The sequence below is a fragment of the Delphinapterus leucas genome, chromosome 6 (genome assembly GCF_059928025.1).
Source record: "Delphinapterus leucas isolate spDelLeu-1000000601 "Yukka" chromosome 6, BTC_Dleu_Yukka2, whole genome shotgun sequence".
Classification (NCBI taxonomy): Eukaryota; Metazoa; Chordata; class Mammalia; order Artiodactyla; family Monodontidae; genus Delphinapterus; species Delphinapterus leucas.
The window spans coordinates 104,448,641-104,470,658 of NC_143134.1; the positions used below are offsets into that span (position 1 = coordinate 104,448,641).

Below are 22,018 nucleotides of genomic sequence, written 5' to 3' on the forward strand. Positions count from 1 at the left end.
TGGCAAAGAGTTCTTCTAAATATATTTAGGATACTAAATATATTTTAAATTAAATACTGTTAAAAGTCCCTCATCCCCTATAAAACTTCCCCCAAAAAACTGGATGGGTGAAATGGACAAACAATACAGAAAAGTAGAAATACCAATAAGAAAAAAGTTTCCCATCCTAGTAATCAAAGCAATACAAATTAAATTTACAACTGTGTATTGCTTTTCACTTATCAGATTGGAAAAGAAAAAAAAGAAGAATGGCTACATTAAAAGCCTAGGGCATAATTTCTTTAATTTACTTCTAATTTGTTTCTATTAAGTCCATAGGATGGACTCTTCAATATATAACTCAACATGTGTTAAGCTTCGTACGGTTTATTATAACAAGCAATAAATCTTTTTATGATAATTGCGAAGTCAAGTGCAAAACAGAAAGGGGCCAAACGGAAGGCAGGAGGGAGTCCGCTGTGCTGGTGGCTCTGGCCCAGCGACCCGCTTGGCTTGGGACCTGGGGCTCGGCAGGGGGTCCGGCACGTGGGTGCGCCCGAGGACGCGCTGAGTGGGGCGCGCCGTGGGGACCACAACTCCCAGGCGCCCGCGCGCGCCTCGCCCCGACCACGTGACCGCGCGGCCTCTGCTGCGATCCCGGCGGTTGCGGGCGGGACTTGGAGCCCGGAGACCGGAGCGAGCAGACGCGGCCCCGGCGCCTGGCCGCTCAGCCTGCTCACCATGGCGGTGAGTCCGGGCGCCGCCGAGAGGAGCGGACGCGGGGTGGGCGCTGGGGCGGTGTCCCAGGAGCAGCCGACCTCTGGCATCCCGAGGTGCCCGCCGCCCCTGGCCGAGGGCCGGTGAGGGGGTGTGTTGGCAGCCTTGTCAACCGCGGGAACAGGGCTGGGGGCACGCGAGAGGCAGAGCCGGCCGCGTCTTTGGGGTTTCCTTTTTATCCCTCCTGCTGGGAGTCAGTCCGGCTCGACAAGCAGTCATTACGCGCAGCTGTGGGGCAGCTGAGGGTCGGGGCGCGGTGGGTGAAGACGGAGTTGAGGGTCCCCAGCTCTGGGCGCAGTGACTTGGGAGAGATTCTGGGAAGGCTCCCACGAAGAGGGAATGCCCGGAGCATTTCAGCCTGAGGCCGGGCGCGCACACACCCCCGGGCCGGTTCCCTGTCTTGGCAAATTCGTGGTCTGATTCTTTTGGGGAAAAAAAAAACCAGAGCCAGCTACTTTCCATCTTCCCTACACTTGGGTTAGAAATAGCGTTTCAGATAAACTAGTTTTCTTGGTAGAGTTCACCTGGGCTGGAGAGAATGACAGCTTGCAAACCTCTTTGGTCTTTGAATAAATCATATAGGCAATTTTCTTCATCCCATGAAGAATGTCGTAGAATTGAAGATTCAGGAAGCCAGTGCACGTCATTTAGTCAAACGCACACACACCCACCTCCTGCCGGTCCTCTAAAAGGGGAAACGGATGGGAAGAGCTTATGTGAAAAGTTACCCAGGGACTTCCCTGGTGGTCCAGTGGTTGAGACTCTGCGCTTCCAATGCGGAGGACGTGGGTTCCGTCCCTGGCCGGGAAACTGAGATCCCACAGGCCACTCTGCGCGGCCAAATTAAAAAAAAAAAAAAAAAAAATCCCCAGTCAGCGGCAGGACAGCGACCTTAATCTTCCCCTAAACTCTTCGGGTTATAACTGAGGGCAAAAGCGTAAGTAACCCGAAATGAGAAAATAAAGAAGAAAGCAAGTCCCATGATTGCTCTCTTCTTCACCACAGTCCCTCCCTAGCAGGGTGGGGCCCTGAACAAGGCGCAGATAACTCAGCTACTGGAGGCCCGGACTTATCCTAAGCAGTGAAACAGGATGAGAGGCCCGCCCCTTGCATATCTGACCACGGGACTGTTTAACTGAAAACTGCAGCTCCAAGTCAGGGTGTGCTGATTTGAATCTTTGTCTGCTGTGAAAAGGCAAGAGAGGTGAGTCTTTGTCCCTCCCTGGCTCCTTACTCCCCAGTGGGGTGGACACTCTGTATGGACACTTTCAGCTTGGAAATACTGGACTGTCCATCTTCCCCTAGCTGCCTCCTGCTTCAGAAGATGTCCTAGCCACCTGCCTCACTGGATGGGTTAGGTGTCCCCCAGGGGTCTTCATCCCCAGTACCCCAGCTGGCTCCCCTGTGCCTCTCTCCCTTGCTGAATACATACACCCCGTTGTAATATCTGTTCACTCCCTCTCCCCTAACAGATGCTAGCTCCTTGGGGGCCAAGGACTTGTCTCATTTCTGTATCTCCAGCACCTGCAGCCCCAGCACAGCAATGCTTATTGATTGAATTAATTGTACTGTTTGGTGGGTGTTCAGATCTATTGCAAAAACTGGGGCCCCAGAGATAGCTGGCTCAGGCCCAAGGATGACAGAAGGAACCCAGTTATGGAACCTCTCTGATTAATTAGCCACAGGGGACATTCCAGTCATGCCAACTGCTTTATCACATGAACTCAGAGAAGGGGTAGGCGCCTTTAGGCGCCACACCTCCCTCCGTCCCACCTGCAGAGATGGTGCCAGAGGCTTCTGAAATTGAATGAGCGCACCTCCAGTATAAATGGAATTTCACAGGATTATTTGTACCCGTTTGTTTTTGCATATTAATCTTTTGTGAACATTTTGCCACCTCAACTGATATTCTCTTTGAAATCTTAACACAGGATGTCCCTGGGTAGTAGGACTCAAAATGAGTTTTACTTTCTTTTTGGTATTGTTTCAGCTTTCTACATTGAGCCAGTATCACTTTCATACTAGGGAGATAAAAAGCTACTTTTATTTTAAAATTATTCAACATGACTTTTAAAAGACTGCCTAGGTTTCCATTTTCGTCTTATGAGGTCTCGGACAAATCCATTCCCCTATTGGGACTCCTTTTCCCCATCTGCAAATGAGAAGGGGTTAGAAAGGGACTAGAATTGGACTAGATCAATGTTTTCCACACTGAATTTCAGCAGAGCTCCCATGTCTCTCCCCTCTTCACCCAGAGCCCTGCGTTTTATATAGTGGAGTTACAAGGAAGATTTTATTTGCTGGTGTCCCGTGGAAAAAAAGTGAAAACCAGGGGACTAAAAATTCTCTGAGAAAATAATTAAGTCCTGGAGATGTAATGTAACACCATGGTGACTAGTTAATAATACTGTATATTTGAAAGTTGCTGAGAGTAGATCTTCAAAGTTTTCATCACAAGAAAGAAAAATTGTAACTGTCTTGATGGATGTTAACTAGACTTCTTGTGGTGATCATTTTGCAATATATACATATATCGAATCATGTTGTACACCTGAAACTAATATGTTATTTGTCAATTATATCTCAATTTAAAAAAAAACAACTTTCTGAGGACACTTCTAGCTCTGGCGTTTGAGGATTCTAATATTTGGCCATTGTCTTTGAAGGCAAAGGCTTCCACCAACTGACCCCAACTCAGCCAGGATCTCCTCAGCTGGGTGAGCACTGACAGTGTTTCTAGAGCTGCTTCTGCTGGCTGAGGTCTTACGTTGTGACAAGAGGGAAACTTCTGTTCCTTGAGAGGGTGAACTGATTGATCTCTCTGGCTTTAACCTTGCCAAACATAGTCATTAAGCCTGGTACGGGCATTTAGAATCACCATTCAGTTCCCATCTTGTTCTCCTTTCTTGGTCATTGAGAGGCAGCATAGATGGATAGGGCTTCGGCATCTAACTAGGCTTGAGTTTGAATCCCAGTTCTGCCAACTTGTTAGCTTTGTGACCTTCAGCAAATTACTTAACTTTTCAGAGCCTGGTTCCCCATTTTCCTTCCTGTAAGCTGGATCTAATTGGCCCTGTCACACAGAAGACTATGGTGAAATGAGGTAATATATGAAAAGCCCTTGATGCCACCCTGAACACAGGGTGGACCAGCTGCTTTTCGAGAAGAGCCTTCAGACAGATGCTGTGCGCGCATTGCTTCTACCTTCATTCTTTCTATAAGACTGTGCGTTCATCAAGGGCAGAGACATTAACCTTTGTCCATAATGTTGGGCACACAATTGGGCTCAGCAAATGTTTAGTGAATTTCAAGCCAACAGGTGGGCGGTACAGACTGAAGACAGCTGTCCCTGGGCCCTTTCATGATAAACACTGCTGGAGCAGAACAGCTGGGGCCCAGGGGGTAAGAAGAGGTAGTCATTCCTCAGTCTAGTGCTTCTCCCATTGGCTTTGGAGGGCACAGGGGAGTCATCTCAGCATGACCTGAGAGCACTGTGACCCAATTGGCCCAGTGAGGATGGGCAACTCCCCACCAACACCTTACTTCTACCTGGAACACGGCCAGCTCAACTATAGCTGTACTGCTGACCCACTGTGGGTGGGTGACCCTGGGCAAGTCCCTGCCTTGTCTGGTCTCATTTGGCCCTGATGACCCCTAATGGCCCTTCTAGCACTTAAGTCCAGTGACCTCATTTTCCTGGGCCTTTACAAGAGGTTGGTGGAGAGCATTAGGAAACACAGTTTCCACTGCCCTAAGCCCCCTGTGATGCAGTCCCTTCTCTTTCAGATGCATTTCATCTTCTCAGATGAGGTAGTGCTTCTCTTTGATTTCTGGAGTGTCCACAGTCCTGCAGGTAAGAATTGGGAAGCCTTGTACCTCCAGGCAGTGGGAACCTGGGTTCTCGTTATTGTTATTCTCGGTGGACATTTTAGCAATCCTGACTCCTCTTGCATAAACACTGAGCGGGAACTTTGCATTTATAATTCCATTTGGAACCACTGCCCTTCAGATTGCAAAGGGCTCTGTTATCTCACTGATGCTCACAAAGGCCCAGAGAGAGGCTAGGAGGTGCAGCTTTCCCCTCTATTACAGGGGAGGGGACTGAAGCCCAGAGAGGGGAAAAGACTCGTCCAGGGTCACACAGAGTAAGTAAGCATCAGAGCCAGAACTAGATCAAAGCCTCTTGTTACCTCTTAGCACCTCCCTTATACAGGGTTCACTGTCCAGCATCAGAGCAGAAGCCCAGAGCAGCTGCTGCAGCTGTTGACCTCAGATGAGAAGAGTATTCCTTTAACTTGAAAAGGCAGAGTCGGGCACTGATTCATGATGGACTTATATTTCCACTTAAGTACTTGCATTTAAAAAATAGACTGGTGAGATGAGAGCTTTCACTCCCATGATCCAGTTATCTCTTGTTAGGAGCCCACATCTCCCATTTGCCCATTCTCTCCAATCCTTCTAGCTCTTTCTAGCTCTTTCTACTTTCTCCTCCTATATACCTTTAGACCCGATTCATATTTGTGTTCTTCCACGTGTCGCCATTTTTACTTTCTGGTTTTATAATCTCTGCTGGCAACCTATGGATGGAAATTGCATGGATCACGATATTCAATACACATCAGCCACCTACCAGGATCTCTAAAACCTGGGAATGGACTATGAAAGGCATTGTAACATTAGTAGAAGGAACACAGGCATTAGAAACGGAGTAGGATATGTTATTTCCTAGCTGAGTAGCTTTATTCAGTTACTTAGTGCATTGAAGTCTGTTGTTACATCTGTTAATAGAAATAATACATGTTTCTCAAAAGTTATTTTGAAATAGTACATGTGATTTTGTTAACTGTAGCTTGCTAGGCAGATTGTAAAATACAAGTGACTACAAGAGGGCTGTTCTTACATCAGTGATGATAGTGGCAAAGGCAAAGATTATGAATTATCCAGTTCTACACAGCTGAGGTCCATTTCAAACAATTTTAAAGACTGCAGTGTTTTGGAAGTGTCAATTCTTAGTTCTTAATTTATTCATTCAATACATTTTGTTGAGTACCTTCAAAAAAATAAAATAAATAAAAATAGACTGGAAGCAGCCCAAGTGTCCATCATTGCAGGTACTGATCAAATAAACTATGGCCCTCCCTACAATGTGTTACCACTCCAGTAATCTACTGTGGGGTAGACCTAGTGGCTTAAAACAACAGCAGCCATTTTATTCTTTCTCAAGGTTCTGAGTTGACTGGGCTCAGCTAAGCAGGCCTCACTCAAAGTCTCTCACGCAGGTATAATCAGACAGTGGCTGGAACTGGAGTCATCTTGAAGACTTACTCTCATGTCTACTGATTGGTGCTGGTTGTAAGCTGGGACTCTCAGCAGGTGTTGTTAGCTGAGGTCCTTGTGGCAGGGCGGCTAGGTTCCAAGAGTGAATGAGTGTCCCGAGAGAAAAAGGTAGGGGGAAAAAAAGAAAGAGAACAAGGTAAAAAAAACAAAAAAACCCCCACAAAAACTCATGCCTAGTTTTTAAGACCTAGCCTTGGAAATCAGAGAACATCACTTCCACCTTTACTGCTTGAGGCAGTCACAGAGGTCTTCTCAGGCTAAAGGGGAGGGAACGTGGACCAACCACAGCACTTGATGGCGGGAGTGTTGACATTGTAAGATGAACATGTGGGGTGAGATACAGTGAGGTAGCCATCTTTGGAAAATCTAATCTATCACAGGTGTTACGAAGCCAGAGAATAAGGGAGATCTGTGTGAAATAAGGGGAACTCATGCACGATGTACAGTTGGATGACAATGTCAGGTGCTGAAGAGTATGCACGGATAGGGTGCTGTCATTTAGACAGAGGTTTATATATACATTGAGTATCCCTGGAAAGCTATGTACACAGAGGCCGCTTTAGACAGGGGCATTGGAGTTTTGGGAGACTAGGCTGGGAAGAATACTTACTTTTCACTGTATACCCTTTTGTACTGTTTGAATTTGTACCATGTGCATGCAATTACCTGTAATTTTATATTTCAAAAACCTGCATCTTTTGCAGATGACTTCCTCCTGGAGGCCCCCCAGAATACTATAGCTGGACCACTTAGTATCCCTCCACTTGTAAAAGAGAAGTAGCAATTAGCAGTTAATTTTACACAGCAGTTCTAGTAAGCACTTAATGTTTTCTGTAAAATAGCTGGTTTCTTCCCACTATTACAAAAGTAGTACACAGTAGAAACTTAGGGAAATTCGGTGAACAGAAAATAAAAAACTGTATCCTAATTTGCTGAGATAATTATGACTCCTTCATTGTATCTCCTTCCTTCCAGACTTTTCTGTATATGCACACGTAAACAGGAACTTGCTATACATGCTTCTTCCTTAACAAGAAGTCAGCACAGAGACTTGGGCTGCCTGCTGGGGCGCAGCTGGAGCAGTGGGGCACAGATGGCTTCTCCCCCCACCAAGCCCCTCACCATGCTCCCGCCGATCCGCGCACCCCCCACCCCCCCCGCCGGCCCCGGCCCCGGCTTTGCCGGGCAGCTTCCCTTCGTGATCTCAAAGCCACACTCCAGTAGGCCACCCCCATCAAGAAAGGGCTGGAGGGGGAAAGCGACAGGAAGTTCTGAGCCCAGCAAGGGTGGGGAAGAAGATGAGAGAGGGAGGGAGAAGGAATGGATTCACAGTGGCTGGGGGAGGTACCCTTTTGCCTCCTGTGCCAGTTCCCTGGAGAAGCTGCCAGAAGAGGAGCAGTGCTTGCCTGGCTGGGCCTCTGTAACCCAGCCTCCTTTGACAGGCGTGGCCCTTTCGGTATTGGTCGTCTTGCTCCTGGCTGTGTTGTATGAAGGCATCAAGGTTGGCAAAGCCAGGCTGCTCCACCAGGCCCTGACAAGCCTGTCCATCTCCACCAGCCAGCAGCTCATTGAAGAGACAGACCAGAATTCTTCAAGCTCAGACTCCCCCCAAGTCAGCAGAACCCGCCTCAGGTAACAGGCTCGGGATGGCGGGGGTTGGGAGGGGGGAAGGCAGAGTCCTCACATTCACCCTGAGAGCTATCCTGGGCCCACAGGACACTTAGCCCCACTTCCCAGAAAGGAAATTGAGGCCCAGGGAAGGACCAGGACTTGCTGAAGTGCTTACGGTTAGTAAGTAGTGATGTGAGCTAGAGCCCAGGTCTCCTAATGCCCAGGCTGGAGCTCTCTGAACAGCCACGTGGGAGGCTCCAATCTTCAGGACTCTGGTGCAGGCCTCAGTCTAGCAACAGGGGTGTCCACCCAGCCCTCCCCCAAATCTCAGCAGGCTTCCTTAGGTCACTAAGGCTTCCAAACCCAAGATGGGACCTGTGGCTGTCCCCACACAAATAAGAATTGCTGTCAGCAACGTATCCAGCTTGGTGGTGGAGGCGGGGGTGGCCTCTCTCTCCTTTCTTCCCTTCCTGTTCTGATAGGACAGCCACTTAGGAACCCCCTTCTGCCCTCTCTGCAGCTCCAGCTGTGCTTAACGGGCCTGCCTGTTTCTTACATGAGTGCCTCAAATAGTCACAACCCTGCTGCAAGGGACGTATTTTCTTACCTGTTTTACTGATGAGGAAATTTAAGTTCAAATAGGTTAAGACATTTGTGCTAAGCCACAGTTAGTAAGTGGCAGAGCTAGGAATTAATCTGTCAACAAAGTCCATGCTCTTTCCATTGTAATACTGCGTCTCACAGTAGATTCAGGAAAAAAAAAATCTGCCTTACTGATGATTTTGTATTATCCCTTGTCAGATGTGACAGATTACATCTCATTTTTCCTTTTTGCCCTGGATACCAGGAAGCTCAGAGCTAAATGTGGTGGAGAAGTGATTATCCTAAACTCCTTAAACAGGTCCCTCTTCCCCTCTCAATCACTGTTTTCTGATATGTCTCTTTAAAAAGAAATCTCTCCTGGGTTGAGCATACAAATTATAAATAAGCTAGTCCTGTAACTCAGTTGCTCTTTCTACTCCCTGACACCAACTCCTAGCTTCCAGCTCATTACCAACATTAACTTGGCTCTCCTTTTTATCCAGGTGGTTCTTGTGTCACTTCAGCCAGTCTCTACTTCATGTCGCTCAGGTGGTCATCGGCTACTTCATGATGCTGGCTGTTATGTCCTACAACACCTGGATTTTCTTCGGCGTGGTCCTGGGCTCAGGTGTGGGCTACTACCTAGCCTATCCACTTCTCAGCATGACTTAGCTGGTGACAGCTGTGCAGGCTCTGGGGGCTGGAGAGAGCTGGGGCCCCTCCTTCCAGACATTGAACTTCCAGCCCCACGTCTCCTTTTTCTTTTGTTGGCTGTTCTCACGGCATCCCCAGCTCCTGGAAACTTTCAGCTGAAGCCAGCACTTGCTCCCTGGAGTTGAGGCCACTGTAGCTCCTCAGCCAGGCTGCAGAGGGCCCAAGCATAGTGTTTCTGTGCCTTAAGAAGGGTGCTGTGACCAGAGGGTGGACGGAGAGACCAGAACCCGGGGGGCAGATTTCATGATGATGGCAGCATCTGGAGGACCTGTTTCCCTTTCTTGGGGGGGGAGTGACAGCAGACTAAAGGCAGAAAAGCAGGACTGTCAGCAAGGCTTTGACCTATCCTCCAAATAGAGTGAGCTCCTCCCATCAGACAGCACTGCCTGCAGGAAGATGATACTTTAATGGCTTTAGGTGTCAGGGAGCTCTTCATGGCCTTAATTCCCCCCTCTTATCCTGATCCTCCTTCTATGCAAAACCAAGAACTGCACTGAATAATATTCAATTCAAATGTTCTTTATTTATTACTTACTGCTCACCCATAATGATCTGGTAGGGAAATATGACTCATCCATTTAAAATACCGAGTAAGCCACAGGGGGTACTGACTGAAGATGCAATAAGCAGTCAAACCAAAGCATTGCACTAGTAGAGTTAGGTGGGGCTCTTCAGATATGTGAACCTTTTCACTTTCAAGAAAAGGAAAGAACAGACCCAGGGAGAGAAAATCACTGCTGTATACTGTAATGTCTACATTCAAGTACCTCGTGGGCTAGATGAAAGATGGTCTGAAGCTTTGAGAATTTAAAAAGAAATATATTTTAATAAATATATATTTTTAAATAGTCTGTGACTGTTTTTGTGTTTCTCCTCATTCACACAGCAAGCTCATGTAACCCTGATAACAACTGCAGGAGCTGAGGGGGGGCCAGTGGGCTGGTAGTGCTGGCAGTAGGGCTGTCCGAAGACTGAGTCTGTCTGTCTGCTAAGAGGACAACTCTGTGCTCAGCGAAACCCAGCCCTGAAACACCATTCCCTCAGGCAGACACCCCCAATGCCAGTCTAGTCAACAAACCATTCTTTTGTGCATGTAACAGACATGGATGGTGAACCTGCTATGAGAAAAATGTCACATGGACTATAAACACCCGTGTCAGCACAATTATTAGCACCTTCTCTCCCTGAGGGCAGAAGCGAAAATATATCAAAACCACTTTTAAAAATTTACAGTAAGAAATAGCTGTAACAAAGTATAGCATGTGACGCCTTCAGTATTGATCAGTCAGTGCATTCTCCCCACATAAGCAGAGTTAGAAAGCTGCTCAGCGTCACAACAAGTATAAGATTTCTTGTCTTGCTGATGGAGGCTCCAGCATCCACTTATGTGTCCTGACCAGCTAAGGCTCCACCCCTGCCCTCGGGCACTGCTGAGATAAGACTCTCCATAGGTGGGTGACCAGCAACCTCTTCAGTTCGAGTCTCTTTTTTTTTTTTTTTTTTTTTTTTAAATAAAATTATTTATTTATTTTTGGCTGTGTTGGGTCTTTGTTGCTGTGTGCTGGCTTTCTCTAGTTGCGGTGGCTTCTCTTGTTGCAGAGCACAGGCTCTAGGCATGCGGGCTTCAGTAGTTGCACACGCACTTAGTTGCTCTGCGACATGTGGGATCTTCCTGGACCAGGGCTCAAACCCACGTTCCCTGCGTTGGCAGGCGGAGTCTTAACAGCTGCACCACCAGAAGTCCCTGATAGTCTCTTTAAATGTGGTAATGCATCTGAGGCTTTCACAGCATGAAGGGCTTTTTAAAAAAAAATCTATGCTCTAGAGAAATGGACTATATGGCCAAGTTAAGCAGGCACAGTCAACGTTCTTCAGAGCCAAATCACGAAAGGTGGTATTTTCTCTACTTGGTTTTTTTTTAATTTAACAAACACCTATATAGTGCGTATTATGTGCCAGGCAGTGTTCCAAGCACTTTACAATATGAACTCATTTAATCCCCACAATAAGGTAGAAACTATTTCTGTCCTCGTCTTACAGATGAGGAAGCTTAGGCACACAGAAGTTAAATAAAGTCACCCAGCTAATAAGTGGCAGAGCTAGGATGCAGAGCCAGGCAGCCTGGCCTGGAGTCTGTTCATCAACTCAGATGAGGGTTGAGGCTGAGTGTGTATTTCTGACAAACATCACTGCCCTCCTCCCTCAACCCAAGATGAATGCTGCTGGGGTGGCCAAGAGCCCTGGCTCCGGAATCCAATGACCAGGATTTGAATTCTTGTTCTGCTGCTTACTAGCTATGTAACTTTGGACAGGTTACTTTACCTCTCTAAGCCTCAGTCTCTCCTCTATAAAACAAGGACAACAGTGTCTCCTGCAAGGGTTGCTGGGGGTGAGACAGTCTGGGTAAAGTACTCCACAACAATGCCTATTTGTTGAACAACAAAGTTTAGTAAATGGTAGTTTTTACTGCCTCCCAGGCCCACAAATGGGAGACACACTCAAAGCTGTCATCAAAAAGGATGATGTCAGGTCAGATGGAGTGGAATTCAGGTTCCTATCTTATAAACATTTTAAATCAGGGAACATTTTTATTAAAATTATTCTACTTTTTGGGCTTCCCTTGTGGCGCAGTGGTTGAGAGTCCGCCTGCTGATGCAGGGGACACGGGTTCGTGCCCCGGTCCGGGAAGATCCCACGTGCCGCGGAGCGGCTGGGCCTGTGAACCATGGTTGCTGAGCCTGCGCATCCGGAGCCTGTGCTCCGCAACGGGAGAGGCCATAGCGGTGAGAGGCCCGCGTACTGCAAAAAAAAAAAACAAAAACAAACAAAAATTATTCTACTTTTTGAAGACTGGCTGCATGGTTTTTAGAAAATCCTGGAATAAGTAAAATGACCACAGATATTTTCTCAGTGTTCCCTACATTAGTCCTGGGCCTAAACTCAGAGGGAATGGAAGGTGCTCTCAAAGTGAAGACTCAATCTCTCAGGTGCCATCATGGATGACAAGAGAACACAGGGACCCTCCCACCTTCTCTGCATGGCTTCCTAGGGTGTAGGACTACACCTGCAGGAGCCAGTGGATGACAGGACTGGTCCTCAGACAACCCTGCTGCCCTGAGCCTTAAAGTAGCTGGGATGAGCTGGGATAGCAGAGTGGTGACCTTCTTTGAAAGCCTAAAAGTTCCAGGGTTAAGTACAAAAGGGAACATGTCACAATGCTTTCATGCATGTTAACCAACCCAGATCTGTTACAGCTCCTACCCTTAGATTCCCAGAGAGCACAGACTGCCCTCAGAAGCAAATTCGATTTCACCCTGAGTCAAGTTTCATTGCAAACATTTATTTTAGTTTTGTTAATTTCAAATATTCATTGACCTCTTATATCAGCTTTAAGGCAGAGAAAAGATATATGTCCCAGGACTGCAGGCAAGGCTGTTAACTGAACCGGGTTTAGATGGTATACTCCACCCTCGGTTCTACCAGGGAGACCTAACCCCAGGTGACAGTCTTGTTGCTGGGACACAGTTGAGTATGAGAGGCAGATCAGTCTGAGAGTTCAGAGAATAAAAAGCTTGGGAGCGGGCAGGACTCTTGTAGGGACTGGCTGAAAGGGAGCCCCCCAGCCCTTCTTCCATGGGGGACTCTGAGGCAGGACCATGGCGGGCTGCTGACCACCCCAGCGTTCTGAAGACAGGTTCACACTGGGCTTCACCTGGCCAGGCGGGGGCTCAGAAATTGGCTAACTCAGATATCTGAACTACTGTCCTCAGGATGCTCACCTTCACCTCACCCTGTGGCTCGCCTAGACCCAGGGCTGGATGTGCAAAATCATGCTTAGGGAAAGGTTGGTAGAGAAACCTTTGCACCAGTTTCCTGGGTCTTCATCCCAGCCAGTCAATGTCCTCGTCATCGTCATCATCTCCAAAAAGGGGTGTTGGGGGCGGGCGTCCCTTCATGCTCTGACAAAACAGGAAAGAGCAGTCAGTCCTCAATTGTCCCTGCACCACCAGATGGACTTCCCGCCTGGGCAAGGTGAAGTGACCAGCATCTGTTCCCGGCTCCAGGTTGGAAAGGAGGTTGCTGGTTAGGGTTTTACTGAAAGGACTAACCCTGAGGCCAGCAAACCCTAGGCTTCCAGAAAAGCTGAGACAAGCAGTCAGAGAAGGGAGGCAATCTTTCAACACAGAGACAAGAAGACCAACTTTGTTTGGCTAATTTTGTCATTTATTTGAGAAACGTGTACTGATTGGACAGGTTTCCTCTCATGTGGTAACTTACACATTTCGTGTCAGAAAGGAAGGGTCGAAGGGCAAAGTGGGAGTCGGATGAAGGAACAGAGAAGCAGAGCAGCCCTCAGGGAAGAGGATGCAGGAGGATGAAGGGAAGCAGGGAAGAATACAATCACATTTGAAAAAATGACGCTGTGGCCTGAGGCGGTCTGTCTGGCTCTGGACGCGGCCCCACCATCTGAGAGAGAGTCGAGTTCAGAGGCTTGGCCACATGACCAAGTGGAGAATCCCGAGATGAAGAAACCCCAGGAACCCAGGGCCACAGCCTCCTAGCCCTAGTCTCCCTCCCTCCCTCACACCCTCCAATCAGGTAGGAGGATAAGGGGGATTTACGGGCCTCCGAGGAAACTCTCCTCTCTTCTCATGGCTTGAGCCCCTGGCCTTCTTCTTCCGGATTGGCAGGGAACAGGTCCCATAGGGCAGCGGGGATTGATGCTGGAGAAGGCACACTGAGTGTCCTCTACTAAGGTACCTTCTGCTCTGGTGGCCTTCCCTTTGGATGGTCCCGTGAAGACTGATCATGGGCCAGAGTAGTTCCCGAGAAGTGAGGCTACGCTATCAGGGCTTAACCCGTTTTCTGCCCAGGGATGTTGTGACAAAACAAGGCAGCTGATTGGAAAGCAGGCTGATGAAGCAGAAAATGCTTAGGAACAGGTGGTCTTAGTAGGAGCCTGGGGTTGTAGTCCTAGCTCTGCCATTAACGCACTCTTGGCTTTAGGTAAATCATCCTTCTGAGCCTCAGTCTGTTTATGAATGAGGATGCCAGACAAGAAGATCATCAAAGTCCTTTCCAATTCTAAAATATAATCCCTTAGCAGAGCTGAGGAAACCTGAGGCTTTAGCACTCTAGTACAGGACGAAGCAGCCCGACTTTCTTTACTTAAAGTAGAAACCACTGCTGCATGAATGGAGACTGTGGTCCTTTGTCAAGAATAAAGTGGTATCTGACCATCCCCACCATGCTTACAGAGCTGCCCCCTCCCAACCCCAAGCCTGCTCCCACAGGGCCCTGAGCACAGAGCCCAGGGAGAGGGCCACCAACAGACTCCATTCCTCTTCTCACAGCCAGCAGGGAAGGGCCCCCAGGGAGCAGTGTGAGGACTCGGCAGCGCCGGGGACTTCCTTACCACCTCGTCTTCATCCTCCTCCTCAGCCTGTGCTTCGGGCCTGGGGACTTTCAGAGTTGTCCCTTTAAACAGTTCATCCTCTTCATCCTCAGAGAGACTGAAAGAAAAATCAGGAAAATCAAGTCATAGGAAAATGTTTCTGCTCCAGGCCACAATGCCCACAGGCTCTGGGTTAAGAATCCAACAGAGTCCTGGGGTAATCACCCAGGAATTCCTCCCTCTCCACACTGGCCTCCCAGCACTCTTGACTCCCTCCATAACCTACAGAGCGATTTTTTTTTTAATAATTTTTAAAATAGATTTATTTATTTATATTTTTTATTTTTGGCTGCAGTGGGTTTTCGCTGCTGCATGCAGGCTTCTCATTGGGGTGGCTTCTCTTGCTGCAGAGCACAGGCTTTAGGCGTGTGGGCTTCAGTAGTTGTGGCATGCGGGCTCAGTGGTTGTGGCTCTCGGGCTTAGTTGCTCCGTGGCATGTGGGATCTTCCTGGACCAGGGCTCGAAACTGTCCCCTGCACTGGCAGGTGGATTCTTAACCACTGCACCACCAGGGAAGTCTCCAGAGCGATCTTTTAAAGCCGGTAAATCAGACCATGGCACCCTTCTGCTTAAATCCCTTTAATAGCTTTTCACTGCACTTAAAGTCCAAACTTCTAACAGTGACAACAAAATCTCACATGACTTGGCTCCTATTGAGTTTTCCAACCTCAGCATAACACCACTCTCCTCCCACTCACTGTGCCTTCTTCCTTGATTGTGTCATGTCCCTCCTACCGCAGGGCCTTGCACGTGCTGTTCTTGCTTTCTGCAAATGCTTCTTCCCACTCTTGGCAGGAAAGGTTTCTATCCATCCTTCAGGTCTCAGCTTCAATGTTACCTTCTCAGAATCCTTCCCTAATCACCCTACCGAAAGTAGAATAATTCCTTCTAATCACTCTATCTAAAGTAGAATAAGCCCCTCTTATCATTCTGTCTAATGCAGAATAACTCTCCCTTTATTCTCTATTAGACACCCTGTTTTTTTTTTTATGAAGCATTTGTCATGCATTTATAACATACAGTTGACCCTTGAAGAATACAGGTTTGAACTGCGCAGGCCCACTTATATGTAGACTTTTTTCAATGAATATGTACTAAAGTATTACACGACCCACAGTTGGCTGAATCTGGGGGTGAGACAACTGTAAAGTTACACACAGAGGGTCAGCACCCTTAACCCCTGCGCTGTTCGAGCTGAACTGTGTAAGGGTCTGTCTGTCTTTCCACCAGACTGTAAGCTCCTCAGCTCAGGAACTCTGCCTTGCCTCTCACACTACCACAGTGCCTGCCACAGAGCCTGTTACGAATACATGCATGCATGCATGCATGCATGAATGAATGAATGAATGAGTAAGCGAATCGGCCAGCCAGGCTCTGAGGATGAGTCACCAGCCCTGGAAAAACCAGAGACAACCTCCACACGCAGCCGCCTTGTTCCTGAAACTCTGCCCAGGGGACACACCTGGGATGCTGAGAATGGTGTTCGGATCCAGGCACTGCTCCTACGGCCGCAGACGCTGCCTCTGTGCCTTGCGGCTCCTGGGAGGGAGCAGCGGAGCTAGTGCCATCCTCGTCTTTCTGGAGCTCTGGAGCCTGAGGCTCTCCTCCTGGACTTTCAGGCCCCACAGCCAGTGGGTCCACCTTCTCGGGGTCTGAAGTCAGGGGCAGTCTCATGGAGCTTTCTTGCTCCCCGACACAGGCATCTCCCAATGGGCTGGCTGCCAGCGCCTCCTCACCTGCAGAGTCCACAGTCACAGGGCCTGGAGGCGCAGGGGGAATTGAAGTTGGGGGCCCCAGAGCTCTTTGGGAGGGGAGGCAAGCCGGTTCTTTTATCTCTGAGCGCGCCTCTGCTTCCGAGGGCTCCCCTTCCCTTCTCTGTGCATCATCCTGGGGAGTGGGGAGGGCCTGAGGAGGCAGCGGGGCAGCTTCCTGGACCACCTGCTCTGACGGCACCGTGGGGGGCTCCCGCCTCTCCCTGTTCAAGGGTGCCTGAGACTGTCCGGAAGCACTCTGAGGTCGCTCCTCTTCTTCTTCCTCTTCCTCTTCTTCATTGCTGCTCTCTCCCTTCTCTTGCTCGTGTTGGTTTAACAGCCGAAGAGTCACCATCTGTTCAAAAGCCAAGAAAGAGGGGAGGATCACTGACTGGAAACAGAGGCACTCCTAGGCACTCCTAGCTCTCCTATTAACACAACTGGTCATGTAGTTCAAGTGACTTTGTTTTTCAGGTAGTTTTTTTCAGTTCAAATGACTTTGTTTCCCGCTCTCAAAGGAGGCTGTCCGTACCTGTGCAGGTAAGTCATTCCAGGCATCCTAGTTACTGATGAACAGCCTTGAATCATTTTTTTACGCAGGACCCCTTAGACGGTACTTGAGCAACAAGATACCCATCTCAATGAAACAATCGAGAGCCAGCTGTACCTTGATAGTGTTCATGATGGTCCCCAGAATGCTCCTGCCATTGTAAGACTCCTCCAGCTCAAACTCTCCCCGCAAGGACTGAAACACCTGGTTCATGATCTTCTTGACCTGAGTGACGACATGAGGAGAGAAAAACAGTATCAAAGTGTACACTGCCAAAATCAAGCGACTAAGGGATGCATGTAACTTCCAGAGAGAGGTTTGGAAGGCTAAAATGAAGCCCTCTTAGAACTCTACAGTGGGACACAGCTGGTCAGTGACTGAGACGCCTAAGGCTGTCACTGTGGAGGGGACAATGTTAAATAATGAGCAGCACTCGAGAGGAGGGCTATGAAGGATGGGTAAGCTGTGGCCTGTGTGCCCAAGACTGCTCAAAGACCACTCACTGATGCTTTCCTCCCACCGTGGCCACCACTAGAGCTGTCATGGGCTACGAGGATTAGTGGCTAGAAGATGCTGGGCACACTTCCCACTCCTCTCCTGTGATTTAGAAACATTTCCCTTATCTGTCAAAACCTCAGGATAAGGCCCTTTGGGGGTTGCCACCAAAGAGATAGATTCCAATGGGTTAACTGTGACTTAAGTCAGGTAAGTGGGAGATTGATAAAGTTAGGAAAAAAGCTAACAACACAACAAACTAACAAAAGTTCTTTCTGAACGCCTGATGTGTACATTCAATCCCCTGACATGACACGGCTCACTTCTCCGAAATCAGCAGCTCACCTTCTCTGAGGGGTCAGCAGCAGCAGCAGCAGCTTCAACCCCAGACATCTGGGACTTGCTCTCCAGGTCCTTGATGTGCTGTGCATTTTGCTCTGTCAGGGCTGTGACTTGGGCCTGGAGGGCTAAACACTGCAAAACAGACTGTGGCTGTGGCCTTGGAACCTGGACTTCCAGGTGAAGGTCAGGAAACCCAGGAGGAGAAGAACCATCCTAAGCTTCAAGCGTCAATCTCACTTCGTTCGGTCTGCTGACATCCACACCCTCCGCCCCCACCCAGGCCTGCTGACTCAGGGCACTCCATTTCCTCATCACTCAATCTCAACTCACAATTTCATCTCCTCTTTACCAACAAGGTCACTTGCCTTGTTCCTCATCAGGTCAAGAATAAAATAAAAAGGCGGGGCGGGGGTGGGGCAGGGTTTGATAACCCTAGTCACACAGACATATGAACAGTGGACGTTAGAAGCAACCTATTCACCTACAAGATTGCCTTCTTCTTTTCAACTGGGTACTTTAAGAAACTGATCTCCAGATATGAGGACTTTGGCGCTAAGCCATCCCTCTCTCTCTCTCTCTCTCATTTTTATGCCAGATGATCCCACCACACCTGTGCTCCAGCCCACCTCAGGGCCTCTGCCCAGAGCCTCTGCCGCCTCCCCCAGCCTTCCCCACCTCACTGAAGCTCCTTGTCCTTCTTGGCCATGCTCCCCTAGGCACTTCCTCTTCTGGGTCTCACAGCATTTAATGCTTATCTCTGTTCCTCGGTCTCCCTTCCTTGATTGTGAGATTCTTGAAGAGAGTTCCTTTCCCTAACACAGTGTCTGGAACCCAACTGGCACTCAATAAATATTTGCTTAATAAATGAAGGATCAGATTATAATGGAAAACATGGTCCAGATCATGAATGCTGCTTTTTCTAGGTCACTGACCTGTCATCCCAAATGAGTATGTGAAAGATTACTGATAAACTGGAGAGCTGAGAAAGTATGATTCTATTTTCAGGCTATTAACATCTTTCAGGTGCAAAAGGATCTGCAAGACTTGAACAACCTGTTTGCCTCAAATTAACCAGGCTGTCTAAGTCCAGGGAAAACACCCACCTTCTCCTCAAGACAGAGCAGCTTCTGCTGCCTGGCATCTCTCTGTGCACACGCCTCCTGGTACTGCTGCAGGTGTTCATTCTTGGCAGAGGCCAACAGCTGTTCACACTTGGCTTCCCACTGGGTCTGCAGCTCAGCCTGTACTAGAGACAGCTGCCAAGAGAAAGTAATACCTGTATGCTGGGGGGTCTAGTCACATCTAAGGAAGCCCATCTTCAACAAGGCAAAAAGAGTAAGCTAAGAGCCCAGATTTAGCAAGGAAACAACTGTTTGGAAGACCTTGGTTGCTAGGACTCTAAAAGGTACTCCAACCAGGTAAAGGTGTGACTATCTAGACAGGTCCCAGGAAGGCAGGGCCCTAGTATGATCATACTTTTCAGGATCCAGGCCCTTAAACTTTATGGGTTCAGAAGAAACTTATTTTTGTTCAAATTCCCATAGGTGATCAAATTGAGGGCACCAAATCACTCTAATTAAAGAACATACAAACATGAATTTAGGAACTTACAAAAAGAAAGCCTGCTGTCAAATGGACTAGAGATCCAGCTGTGTACTGCCACTATCCCTGGTTTCCCTGCCTAATTACCTAAATAAGTCCCTTCTTTTCAAGGACGATAATGTGCCTGAAGGATGGTGTCTGGTGGGTGAGGACTTTGGCCTTATGTTTGGAATGTTTTTATAAAGAATTTTTTCCTTCATGTTTTACTTATAGTAAAATTCTCACTAAGCTTTAAAAAAGGAAGAAGATTCTCCATTCGACTCCTGGCTCTTCTTCCACCTTTGTCCAAAGTTAGCCCATCAACTATGAGAAATCTCATCCTAAAGGATAAAGAAGAAACTAGAAACTTTTCTGAGTCCTTCATGCCTTCCTTTTATTTCCAAAGTGCTTCAGCTTCCCATTACCTGCTCTGCAGCTGCTTGGTCCGTGGACACCCGAGCCTTTTTCAAGAGCTGTCGAAGTTTGTCCAATTCCTCCTGGTGTGATTTACGAATTTCATCTATCTCCTCCTCAGCCTGACAGCGCTCTTGAGCTGACTTCTTTTTCCTTTCTGAGAGGTTCTTAGGAACAAGAGAACCATCATCAGCTCTAGTTGTCTGATAGAGGATAAATGGAGATGGTGATGGTTGGTGGTGGTAGTTATTAACATCACTGGGTCCTTACTTCGTTTCTGGAAACAATTCATTTTTTCAATTTAATTTCCCCTATTTATTTAACATTCTTGGCTACTGGCAGAAAAAAATTGTGACAAGAAGAAGGAAAACAAGAAGAGCTTTATCTACCATTCTATGAAGAGATGGGGAATATCTTAACAGTGGTGAGGATAGACGGAAGTAGATACTTTCACAATCTACTGGTAGGAAAATCAGAATCCTGTGAAAGGACCTTCAAAATACGCACACACACCCAGAATTTACACAAATTATAATTTAAGGAAGCAGTAGATTATGTTCACAAAGATGATGTGCTACGAGGACGGTCACTGCAGTAGTGACTGATCTAGAACAGTGAAAAACTGAAACAGTCCCCAAGATCAGAAAGAACTGGTTTTTAAAAAACCTGAGAAAATCATAGAAGAAACTGAAAATACAGACCAAGATTTATCCCCTAAAAAGGCACTAGGCCAAAAGGACTTTACTAGAGTTTTATTAAAACCTCAGAAAGAGGTTGCTGTTTTCATATTTAAACTGTTCCAGAGCACAGAAAAAGACAGAACTGTTCCCAATCCATTCAGTGGGGCTAGTACTACCCTGATATTAAATTTATAAAACATCAAAAGATACTATTAAAGTTAAAAAACAGTAAACTAGAAAAATATTTGTAACATCTATGACTGACAAAGGATTAGCACCTTTAATAGTGTTTCTAAATCAAACTAATATTACAATAGATAAAATAGCAAAGGACATTAAGAAGAATTCACAGAAGAAATATAAATAGGCATTAAATATATAAAAGCTTTAATACTAACAAAAACACATATTAAGACAAGATAGTATATTTCACCTATCAGACTATAAAGATTAGAAAAATTGATACGTGCAGAGTTGGAAAAACTATGGAGAAATGGGCTTGTTCACACAGTGCTGGAAATGTAAGCTAACAAACGCTTCAAGCATAATCTGGCAATATTTATTTCAAAAATTTAGATGTTAAGCACTCTTCTGTGATGCAGCAGTTCTTTTCTTTTTAACATCTTTATTGGAGTATAATTGCTTTACAATGGTGTGTCAGTTTCTGCTTTATAACAAAGTGAATCAGTTATACATATACATATGTTCCCATATCTCTTCCCTCTTGCATCTCCCTCCTAATGCAGCAATTCTAATTCGAGTGATCCATTTTATGGAAATGCTGAAACGAATTTGCAAAACTAGTTATATAGTACAAAGATGTCCACAACAGCAGTGCTTGAAATAGTGAAAAAAGAGAAACATAAATATCCATCAACAGGTGAATAGTTAAGTAAACTATGGTACAGCCTCACAGTAGACTATTATGTAGTAGTTATAAAGAATGAAAATCAAAGACCTAAATGTAAGACCGGACACTATAAAACTCTTAGAGGGGCTTCCCTGGTGGCGCAGTGGTTGAGAATCCACCTGCCGATGCAGAGGACACGGGTTCGTGCCCCGGTCCGGGAAGATCCCACATGCCGCGGAGCGGCTGGGCCCGTGAGCCATGGCCGCTGAGCCTGCGTATCTGGAGCCTGTGCTCCACAACGGGAGAGGCCACAACAGTGAGAGGCCCGCGTACTGCAAAAACAAAACAAAACAAAACAAACAAACAAAAACAACAACTCTTAGAGGAAAACATAAGAAGAACACTCTTTGACATAAATCACAGATCTTTTTTGACCCAACTCCTAGAGTAACGGAAATTAAAATAAAAATAAACAAATGGGACCTGATTAAACTTAAAAGCTTTCACACAGCAAAGAAAACCATAAACAAGATGAAAAGACAACACTCAGAATGGGAGAAAATATTTGCAAACGAAGCAATTGACAAGGGATTAATCTCCAAAATATACAAACAGCTCATGCAGCTCAATATCAAAAAAACAAACAAGCCAATCCAAAAATGGGCAGAAGACCTAAACAGACATTTCTCCAAAGAAGACATACAGATGGCCAAGAGGCACATGAAAAGATGCTTAACATCACTAATAATTAGAGAAATGCAGATCAAAACTACAACGAGGTATCATCTCACACTGGTCATAATGGCCATCATCAAAAAATCTACAAACAGTAAATGTTGGAGAGGGTGTTCAGAAAAGGAACCTTCTTGCACTGTTGGTGGGAATGTAAATTGATATAGC

The 22,018-nt window shown here is 47.0% G+C and overlaps 2 protein-coding genes across 25 annotated transcripts in view; one reads left to right on the forward strand and one right to left on the reverse strand.

Annotated features, from left to right (window-relative positions):
* The first annotated feature begins 391 nt into the window (after positions 1-391).
* On the forward strand, positions 392-10,506 carry SLC31A2 (solute carrier family 31 member 2). 17 transcript variants are annotated; one of them, XM_089913616.1, is made up of 6 exons: positions 764-1,960; positions 4,543-4,609; positions 6,036-6,229; positions 7,069-7,313; positions 7,536-7,725; positions 8,790-10,506. In XM_089913616.1, exons 3-6 carry the CDS (start codon positions 6,180-6,182, stop codon positions 8,956-8,958), a joined length of 654 nt encoding a protein of 217 aa, XP_089769742.1. In that variant the 5' UTR covers positions 764-1,960; positions 4,543-4,609; positions 6,036-6,179; the 3' UTR covers positions 8,959-10,506. The 17 variants fall into 17 exon arrangements, 16 of the variants coding, with proteins under 16 accessions (XP_089769747.1, XP_022434718.1, XP_030617484.2 ...); XM_030761624.2 differs by lacking the exons at positions 764-1,960; positions 6,036-6,229 and adding an exon at positions 711-726; XM_030761622.2 differs by lacking the exon at positions 6,036-6,229 and having other exon boundaries at positions 772-1,960.
* The window catches only part of FKBP15 (FKBP prolyl isomerase family member 15), a 57,888-nt gene continuing 45,647 nt past the window's right edge, over positions 9,778-22,018 (reverse strand). For 3 of the 8 annotated variants that reach the window (XM_089913614.1, XM_089913612.1, XM_089913609.1), the window contains 7 exons: positions 19,600-19,791; positions 18,697-18,849; positions 17,597-17,737; positions 16,874-16,981; positions 15,918-16,561; positions 14,417-14,513; positions 12,320-12,959 (listed from right to left, as the gene is read on the reverse strand). In XM_089913614.1, coding sequence (XP_089769740.1) covers positions 12,882-12,959; positions 14,417-14,513; positions 15,918-16,561; positions 16,874-16,981; positions 17,597-17,737; positions 18,697-18,849; positions 19,600-19,791 — 1,413 coding nt within the window. In that variant the 3' untranslated portion in view covers positions 12,320-12,881. The other 5 variants (XR_016393620.1, XM_089913613.1, XM_022578996.3 and 2 more) reach the window with 5 other exon arrangements.